The 10149-nt window shown below is 38.6% G+C and overlaps 2 protein-coding genes across 9 annotated transcripts; one reads left to right on the top strand and one right to left on the bottom strand.

Moving 5' to 3' along the window:
- Positions 1-2823: 2823 nt before the first annotated feature.
- LOC147568028 (leucine-rich repeat receptor-like protein kinase PXC1) lies at positions 2824-5386 on the top strand. Its single transcript, XM_086654478.1, has 2 exons — positions 2824-4437; positions 4542-5386. The coding sequence occupies exons 1-2, from the start codon at positions 3120-3122 to the stop codon at positions 5237-5239; spliced, it is 2016 nt and encodes a 671-aa protein (XP_086510604.1). The 5' UTR covers positions 2824-3119; the 3' UTR covers positions 5240-5386.
- LOC147568029 (Phototropic-responsive NPH3 family protein) lies at positions 2901-10149 on the bottom strand. 8 transcript variants are annotated; one of them, XR_015230943.1, is made up of 8 exons: positions 9773-10149; positions 9378-9447; positions 7416-8627; positions 6499-7240; positions 5795-5956; positions 5388-5711; positions 5086-5250; positions 2901-4996 (listed from the first exon to the last, which is right to left on the bottom strand). XR_015230943.1 is itself a non-coding variant. In XM_086654479.1 (4 exons), the coding sequence occupies exons 1-4, from the start codon at positions 9820-9822 to the stop codon at positions 6680-6682; spliced, it is 1893 nt and encodes a 630-aa protein (XP_086510605.1). In that variant the 5' UTR covers positions 9823-10149; the 3' UTR covers positions 6247-6679. The 8 variants fall into 8 exon arrangements, 1 of the variants encoding a protein (XP_086510605.1); XR_015230942.1 differs by having other exon boundaries at positions 5388-5953; XR_015230940.1 differs by having other exon boundaries at positions 5086-5711.

A 10149-nucleotide genomic window follows, 5' to 3' on the forward strand; every position in this document is an offset into this window, starting at 1 on the left:
ATTCCGCATTATCGTCCCGTGTGTTTTGAGCGTATTTAGCCGGGTCGACCTAACGGTCCGTGACACCAGGATCATTAATCAGATGATAGAAGAATGGGAGGGACTCTACAAACCAAAGAAAAGGAAGGAATTCTGGGAGCTTGATCCAGCTGCCATCATTTGGAATAGTTGGATTGATAGAAATAACGAGGTCTTCAAGGACATGAACCTCTCAAGCACCATAGACATAGAGGATATTAAAGGAACAATGTACTTATGGGCCAAAAGAAATGTATCTTTTAGATCTATTTCATATCTAGAATCTAGATGTGGTAGTGAATTGGGAGGCGTGGAATCGCCGTGGATATCGTGAGAGATTCCATGTCCAAACCCCTATCCTTTGTAATTAGTTTCTTTCTTTGATATATTCAACCAAATTTTCAAAAAAAATAGTGCACAATATAACCTCTTTGAAATATTGAAAGTGACCGATGGTTCACCAGAACTTCCACAGGGAGCATTAGCTCCAATTCTCTGGCCCCAGTTTTATCTTTGATATACCTGCACTTCTGAAGCGCAAGCTGGGAAATTGTAGCTCAATGTCAGAGATGTTACCAACTAACAAGAATCCGATGAATTGGAGAAGTTAATAGTATCGACATTCTCTTTTATTCTCTCATACTTCCTTACTTTCTCCCTTTCAGAGGCTTCTGCACTGCACATGGACCACAGACACCGAATTATGTTATACATATACAGTACTATGTACCAACTAGGATGAAATTTCAAGTGACAGCCATGCCTTGGATTTTGGAAGCACAGGCAATGCAAACTAAATTATGTTGTTCTTCACAGAGAAACTCATATAGTAATAATGGACAACTTGAGAAAAGTCTGTTTTATTTGTTTCACTTCTGGAATGGAAGAGGATGATGGTCGAAGCAGTCCAAAATCGGCCTTTGTGAAGCAATTTGCCGCTGGTTGCATGCTAGGCCACTGAAACTTCGAAACCCAATTATTGGATTAAAGGTAAACTCATGCTTTTGATGAGCTTTAAATAATTATAAAGGTTGATATGAGTAGACAATAAGCTATTTGCCTATCCACAGAAACCAATATTCCAATAATGGTAACTATTTTGAGTTGGATTTGAAACTCCGAAGTTCTGCTCCGTGAGTATCAGTATCTAGATCTTTCTGTAGATTCTTTAGTTTAATCATATTTACTTCGTTATATATTTTGAACAGCGTTGAAAAATACCTTGGTTGAGCATCTTGGGATAAACTGCCCTTATACTTGTGCAGTTACAGATGGATGATTGAGCTCTATGAACAGAGCTCAGTGCTGAAAGGCTCTCTCTAAGCAGTTGAACCAAATGGGTTTTGTACAGACAGGAAGGTTGAGCTAAGTAAACCGTTAGTCTCATTTGCCCAGTTAAATAAGACGGACCAAACCATCATCTATCATGTAATGGATCTTGTTATTTTTTCTCACGCATTGACAGTTCGCTTGGACGAATTCATGCTTCCTAAGATTGTTAACTGGTAATTATAGGCAACATAATTTGTTTATATTCTCTTTTGTGCACTCGGCTATCAAAACAGATATCTATAATCCTATAAATTATTAGCGGAAACTAAATATTTTGGAGTAAGGAATTGGATTTTGTGTTTATATTTTCAACGAACGACAATAATTCTATGTTATTTCAAAGTTGATTTCCAAGGCTGGAAATACTTTGCAAAAACTACACATAATAGTTTGTAACCTTACAGGAGGCTATGTGTTCGACTCTGATTTAGCTTCTACTTCTGCTGTGATTATTTGAAGCAGAATACAAATTATTTTCACCAACCACATACGTAACGAACGAACCAACGTTTTCCTAAGTTTCATACTTTTGCACCTGCTACATTGACAATTGCTTGAGCCAAGATGTATGTTACTTTATTACTTTCACTTTTCCTTTTCTATTTTTTCCTTTTGACTTGATTCCACTAGGATAAAGCTCTGACATATGGCCCTTCACCACTTTGGTGTCTCTTTCAGATTGAGTAATACCAACTTTGTTTTCATGTATTATGATTAAACTTTAGTTCTTCTTTTTCTGGTATGCAGGTACCTAAGCCTATCCTTGGCCTATGCGATAATCGCTACAGGAAGCTAAATGCTACAACTTCTCAAGTATGTTTGGTTTTCATGTGTCACATAAATTGGAAGCCAAACTCTGACTTTCGTAGTTTGCAGGCTTAGTTTGCGTATCCAATAGAGAGTCGCTTATAATATGTGAAGATCTAGTGATAATATTTCGACCGATTCATAAAATACCTTTTCGTTTTTTAATAAAAATAGTTTCGATTATTAATGGAGAGCACGTTTGTTTCTTTATGAAATTTGAAGCTGGTACTCTTACCTAATTTTCATTACTTTACCTATAAATACACCATGGCTCTAAATTTTTCCATATTATAGATCAACCACTTTTAGGTACCAAATTATTTGTCTGCATCTTACCTACCTTGTTCCCTACTTCATCTATAGGCCATACATACTAGTAATTTTAGTGTGATGAGTGGTAAAAAAATGATAAAATAGAATTTGCTTCAAGAAGGTCTATACAATAAAGGTATACCCTGACAAAAGGGAAAGACAAAAAAGAGAGAGAGAGGAGAGGGAAGAGAATAAAATCTTTTCATGGATCAAGAACAAAATTTATTAAGTTGACAGAGTAATAATTGTAGAATTCATTAAATATTTCGGTGGATTTGTAAATCAGAATTTGAATAAATGTGGGTCATCTTTGGATTCTTGACAGTCAGCCCTAAATCATCACAAACTTTAACAAAAGAAATAACAAAACAAAGAAAAATTCAAAAGAGATAAAAATGAAAGCAAAGCAAAGGAAAACTCTGTAGTTGGGCTTTTTCTACATTAGTTAAGATTATTTATTTCAGTGGAGAACAGTAATCATTCCAACATTTACTTTGCCCCCATCTTTAATTATACCCACTTAAGTAAAGAGAGAAAGAAACATGGAAAAGCAACAGACAACAAAAACAGGAATACTGAATATGAATTTAAAAGCTTTAAGTTTTTCAATTTGAACTTGAGAAGATCTTTCTGGTCTGGGTTTGTCTGCAATGGCTTTCTTCTCCTTGTTCTTCTGCTTCAAGTTCATCATGATCTGTTTTTTTCTCTATTTTACTTCTCTTTCAACTTCTCAACCCACTAATGACACCGAAATACTTGTTCAGTTTCGATCTCAAACAGATAGCCACGGAAATCTCCTCACAAATTGGAGCGCAGGAAACGCTTGCTCCGCTGGATGGCGTGGTGTCAGGTGTACTAAGGGTAGAATCACGGCTCTAATTCTTCCGTCTTTAGACTTGCGAGGGACCATCGATTCATTAGCTCAACTTGATCAGCTTCGTCTTCTAGACCTTCATAATAACCGTCTTAATGGTTCTATCACTCCCATTGCAAAGTTTAGTAATCTCAAACATCTTTATCTATCTAGAAACTATTTCTCAGGAGAGATACCGAGTGAGATTGGATCATTAAAACGTATTCTTAGGCTTGATATATCAGATAACAATCTAAGAGGTTCAATTCCTGAGAGTTTCTCTAAACTTGCCCGTCTCATTACAGTTCGCCTCCAGAATAACATTCTCTCGGGGAAGGTTCCTGATCTGTTTTCGACTTTGCGTGAATTGATAGAGTTGAACCTGTCAAATAATCAGTTATACGGGAAGGTACCAGAGGACTTGCAGAAGAAATTCGGTGAGCAAAGCTTCGAAGGAAATGAAGGCCTTTGTGGGCTTAGCCCATTCCCTTCTTGCTCATCTGTCAACATTCCTACTACACCGGATCAGTCGGTGGTGCCTTCTAATCCTAGTTCCTTGCCTTCAACAACAAAAGCAAATGGTAAGAAAGGGTCTCATAAAGGATTAAGTAGTGGTGAAATTGTTGCAGTTGTCGTAACAGCAGCAGTTTTACTGGCAATTACGTCGTTAGCCATTGCTTATTTATGCAGGAAGTATACTAGGGAAGAGAATGATATGAACATGAGTGAGAGTAATTATTCTAGTGAGAAGAAATTTAATGGGAAAAATGGAGGGGGAGGGGAGAGTGATGGGGACAAGAGTAAGCTTGTATTCTTTGACAGGAGAAAGATATTTGAGTTGGAAGATCTGCTCAGAGCCTCTGCTGAGATGTTAGGGAAAGGAAGCTTGGGAACAGTTTATAAAGCAGAGCTTGAAAATGGGTCGATCATGGCAGTGAAGAGACTCAAGGACTCGAATCCTTGTTCAAGAAAGGAATTTGAACAGTACATGGACATGATTGCGAAGCTTACACACCCAAACATAGTCCGTCTTAGAGCCTATTACTATGCCAAGGAAGAAAAGCTTCTGGTTTTCGATTACCTTCCCAATGGAAGCTTGTATTCACTTCTCCACGGTTGGTATTTACTATTTACTTGCAGTCTAACAGTAGTCTACTCTGAATCTTCCTTTTGTGCCTCTAGATCTGATGACATGTTTCTATATATTATGCAAAACTAGGAAACCGAGGGCCAGGAAGAATCCCTTTGGACTGGACAACAAGAATCAGTTTGGTGTTAGGAGCAGCTCGGGGCCTTGCTCGAATTCACCAAGAATACAGTGCAGTGAAGATGGCTCATGGGAATGTCAGATCGTCAAATGTGCTGTTAGACAAGAATGGTGTAGCTTGCATCTCTGATTTTGGGCTGGCTTTGCTTCTTAGTCCTGTTCATGCAACTGCAAGATCAGGAGGATATCGGGCACCCGAGCAGGCCAAAATCAAGAAACTGTCTCACCAAGCTGATGTTTACTCCTTTGGGGTATTATTACTCGAAGTACTTACAGGAAGAGCTCCGTCGCAATATCCTTCTTCGAATCGTAAGGAAAATGAAAGAGAAATCGAATTTGATCTTCCGAAATGGGTTCGATCAGTAGTGAGAGAAGAATGGACAGCTGAGGTGTTTGATCCAGAGTTACTGAGGTATAAGAACATAGAAGAGGAGTTAGTGGCAATGCTACATATTGCGTTAGCTTGTGTTGCAGAAAATCCAGAGAAGAGACCTACCATGTTAGAGGTGGCGAAATTGATCGAGGAACTAAGGGTGGATCAGTCCGATTCTCCATTTAGAGAAGATTTGGATGAATCCCGTATTTCAGTCTCGCCTTCTCTCACCACTACCACCACCACCGCTGCAACTGAAGATACCTCGGCAATGTAGTCATCAAACTCCTGCGTTTAATTTTTGGTTGGATGTATGCAAAGTATGTCTTTAGCACTAGTGGTATGTATTATTTTCTTGAGAAGGAAACATGTATATTTGGAACTTAACAAAAACAAACAAATATAGCAAACTGCATTGTCTGCACCTTTCTCTCTCCTAACCCGATAACTTATCACAAGATCTGCGAATGTGGTGAAGATTAGTGAAGAAGTATGAGATGTGCTTGGTGATAAGAGCTTCAAATCGGTCGAGCTTAGCCGATGCAGTAATCTGGAGCCCAACGTGGCTACATTGACTATGCCAAATCACATAATGGACTTGAGAAGATAATAGACCACATCAAGAGCAGAACAGCGGAATATGAGAAACCGAAAACTACTAGGAATCCTGTTATCTTCACTGCACTAATGCCATCATGTCCATGGAGATCATGCCGCTCGAACTGTCACGAAATATGCTTGAGTTGTTCCTGGGATGGCAATCATAAACACCCTCATGTTTTGCGCCTTCCAGGACAGCCAAGTAAAATACCCAAGAGAGTCGTGAACATACTCATATTCTCTGAAGCAGACTGAAGCATTAAAGCAGTAGAGTTGCCATCATCTCGAACCACTTCGGTTGCAACACGGTTAAGAAAATTACTATCTTCTGAAACAAATATACTCGCCATGACTCATCGCTCTCTGAGAATGACCGACTGTAATGTATTTCCTTCTATTGAAAAAAAGAAAAGCTCACAAACACAACAATGACATTTTTGAGTTTCAGAAAGTGAACAAGAAATACAATTGACAAAGAGAAGTTGATCATTGACAGGAACTAGTAGGACAACACTCTTTGTGTTAGGTCACCCACTTATGGATGAGAGAGAAAAGGCAAATATGAGGTCCTACCCACATGATGTGAGCTCCATTATCATAGATTGTTTTCAATTTTGTCATTCTTATATGTGATGATAAAAGTTACCAAGTAACAAGTAACAAATGACGTAAAGAAGAGAGAAATTGATAACTCGAAATAGTTCTCAATAATATATAATTTTAGAGGCCTTTTATGACTTCCAAGAAATGCATCAACCTTTACTAGCTTCGTGTACCAACTATACAGTAACGTATTACATTATAATCAATCATTTTTTCTTCACAGGAATTTGGTGTATTTGTTTCTACACCCATTTTCCGAAAATGTGTGTTATATACTACTAGAGCATTTCACGTTATGCTCATCAATCTATAAACTTTCCGAACAAGCTATACCTGGAAAATTTGGGCAGTATAATTACATCAGAAGAACGGAAAGAAGTGTAGTTATAGAGCCTCTGCCATGGCTTGGTGAAATGATGATTTCAGTTCTTCCCGAACATTCACATCTTATCTGCTGTGTTAGATCATATTTCTCAACTTCTGAAGGTGGAGCTTCCCGTTTCTTTATCGGTTTTCATAATAAAGATGAGTTTTTCCGGTGTCTAGAGGGTCTTGCCAGTTCAACTGAAACTCTGGGACTTGGGATCACACTTTCTACCGTGTCTGCTGGTTGGCCTGATGGCTGTGATAGAAGGTTGCACCCGATTTTCCTAGCCAAAAGACGTGGAGAACTGAGGGAGCTATGAGATTTAACTACTTTTTGCATTTCCTGTTTTATTTTACCAAATTCTTGTTCAAGTTCCCCTACTCTAGACCTCATTTTCTCGAGGTTTACTTTCAGAACCTGATTCTCGCGGACAACTGTGACCCAACCATCTCTCTGGATGACCTTGCCTGCCACGTCAGTACTGTTGGCAGCGAGACCAGAATGGACCACTTCGCTGTCTAAGGTATTGAGACAACCAGCAAGAGCTGTTCTTAACTGCAATTGCTCGAAGAATAGAACTTGAAGAACAACTCTTAGTGGCAAGCGGTCATTTTGAGAAGCATGGGCACATGCATCAATCGAGAGCTTCTGATAGTCAATGATGTTGCAGAGTCGCTCCTTCTCGCTATCTGAAAGCCATGGGTGTGCCTGGAGAGCAAATGCCCATAACATAATAAATGACCATCCACGAGAACGATTGCAAAACAAAATAGCCAGAAAATAATGAATGACCGTTCCTGAAATCAGTGGAATAATATATTCCCTACCCGCCTTCAGTGAAGAATTATAATAAAAACGCAAGAAACAATGAGTAGATTCAAACCTTGAAGTAGATATCTACTGCTCTATATAGCCCATCATGTAAGGTCCGAGAAGAATCTGGAAGGGCCTCAGCAAGATGTCTTATCTTATCAGGTTTCAAGTTAACATCTGAAGCAATCTCTGCAATGTAGCTATCGATCAACTTGGATACTTTTCTCATTGACCCAAGTGATGGTGATGCTTCTAGGTCAAGAGATGATGGTGAAAACAATGCTATATTTTGTTCTGAGGTCACAAAGTACCGAATTATCCGTTCAACGGAATCTGTGTTGTACAGAGTATCAGCATCTGAATAAGTAGGGATTAGAAGACTGTCAAGGGTTGCCATGTCCAGTTGCATCCCTATTCTCTTCTCAAGAGAATCCTTACATGCTTGACTAACATCAAGAATCATGGCAACACGAAGAAGTCCCAACAAGAAACGGCAGAAGGACTTCCCTTTCTTCTCTGGAAGCAACTTCTCGACGCTTTCCAGTAATATTCTCTGATTAACAGGAGCAGGTGTCATACTAAAACTCGCTACAGTTCTAGTTTTTCCACCTTCTCCACCTTGCCAACGCCCAAGACCTGGTAAATACTTTCTCGCGTAGTATATTATTGCTCTTGCTAATATTTCAGGCCTCATACCTCTTGCTTTCATTGTTTGAACAAGTCTCTCGAACAGAGGCACACTGAGGTAGGAGACATCTTCGAACCACCAATCAGATTCTGAGCTTCTAATTTTTGCTCCCGTATTTATGCCGTTCCATAGAATGCTTCCACCAGGACTCTGTAAGCTACCGTACATCATCATGGGCCATCCAAATAAACTTGGATCAGTACAGGCCATCATAGACAGAGCACCAAAACATTTGGTCAGTATTTGGAGCTTCTCGGCCCTTGGAATGATAACAGTTTCACAACTCTGAAGGGACAACACACAATCTTTCCAGCTCCGTAGTATTGTCTTGTGAAAGAAACTCTCTGATTTGGCTAATAAATTGTCATCCCCATATTCCTCTTTCATTTCAAGAAAATCTGCTGCACAATACACCACCACTATGTTTTTTGCTGTCAACTCTACTTTAAACCCATAGCAGAATTTAGCAACAAGTAAGAATGTTTCAGGTCCGCCAGGAAATTCAACTAATGCTGTGCTGAATGGCTTCCCATGGGCATCTTCAGACTCTTCTAATATGTTTGCAATCTTTCCGCATCTTGAAATAAGAGGAAACTTGAGAGATACAGTTTATTGTTAGATGCAACATAAAGGGGTAAAATATAGCAATAAATAGCAGGCCAAGGTGTTTGAATACAAGAATTTAAACCAATTTCTTTCCTTTAAGGGAATTGACACACTCCAGGACATAATGAAAAATGTGGGTAGCAATCAAGATTCATCATTGACGACGGAATCATTCTCGAAGGAGAAGCAAATTCAAACCACTTTTTAATTTTTTCTTCGTTTTGCCAAAAATTGCCCAATACTAAGGTCTCTCCTGGCTAGGTAATCTACAGCAGAATGACACCAGGTTACCAGCCACCAGAAGCAAGTGCTGCCGAAAAGCTGTAAGTCAATTATTCTACCAATCAACTAGATGGTACTTGTAGGCAAAGATATTAAGGTTGAAATGGTGTGAGGTGAATTACATCTTCCCAAAGGCATCATACTGACCGCCCCCATTTCCCTTATAATTTATAACCAAAAGAGGCTTGCTAGGGTTACCGTTTCCTCTTCTACACCTTTCCAACCTTAGAAAATTGATACCTAAATGAAACATTCTCGCAAGAACAAAGTCTTAAAGTAGCACAAACCACTACTCATTCTCCCTCACTAGGATGCACAAACAATATTACCTCAAAATTGTTCTAGTTCCAAAACAATTCAGCGAAATTGATAGAAATGTACATGAAAAAGAGTAAATTGATAGATTTTTCCCCAAATTCATGATTTAGAACAGAGTAAAACAATGGGAAAGCTTACCTTATGAAGATGAAAGAATAGGTCCTCAACTTCAATAGTAATATCACTAGGCAAACCAGAACCACAGTACCTATTATACAAATACATAAGTATGACCTAATTAAGTTACTAATTTACCAAAATCTACAGTTTCACAAAACCATTAAAATACATAATTTCTGTGTAGTATGAGAATCAATTGAAACTCATCAGTGTTTATTTAGAGATTTTCAAAAGACAAACACCATAATTTGGATTCAAACACATCGAATCAAACTACTTCAAATTTTGATCAGAAGTAGAAATTAACACTAAGAACTTCATAACTTAATAGAAAATCTCTGATTAAAGAAATTTCTTGAAGCAAAAGAGACCCACGAGAGAGGTAGAAAGAAGAAGAAGAAGAAGGTACGAACCAGTGGTTGTTGTCGCGATAGAATCCGGGAACTTTTCTAGTTGAAGCCATCAGAAGAACACGGAAACCCTTTATTTCAAAATTGCTATTAAACAGAGAGTTCTAGAGAGAGAAAGAGAGAGAGTTATAAAATGAAAGTTTTAGAGAGAGAGAGAGAAAAAGAGAGGGATTGAAGTGTTTGTGGGGAAAAGAAGAATTTACATAGCTTGCTTAAAATTAACAACAACAAAAATAGTAAGTAAGCAATATGGAAGACAGAGGACCCAAGGAGAGAGAAAAGTTTAGAGAGAGAGAGAGAGAGGAAAAGATTAGGAAGGTTTGTTTGTGTGTGTGTGGAAGATGAGTTGTACCGTGGGGACGGTTGATGACTCACTAGAC

The sequence above is a fragment of the Eschscholzia californica genome, unplaced genomic scaffold, assembly GCF_041429995.1.
Source record: "Eschscholzia californica isolate CP2 unplaced genomic scaffold, dmEscCali1.0.p SCAF_1, whole genome shotgun sequence".
In the NCBI taxonomy this organism is placed as follows: Eukaryota; Viridiplantae; Streptophyta; class Magnoliopsida; order Ranunculales; family Papaveraceae; genus Eschscholzia; species Eschscholzia californica.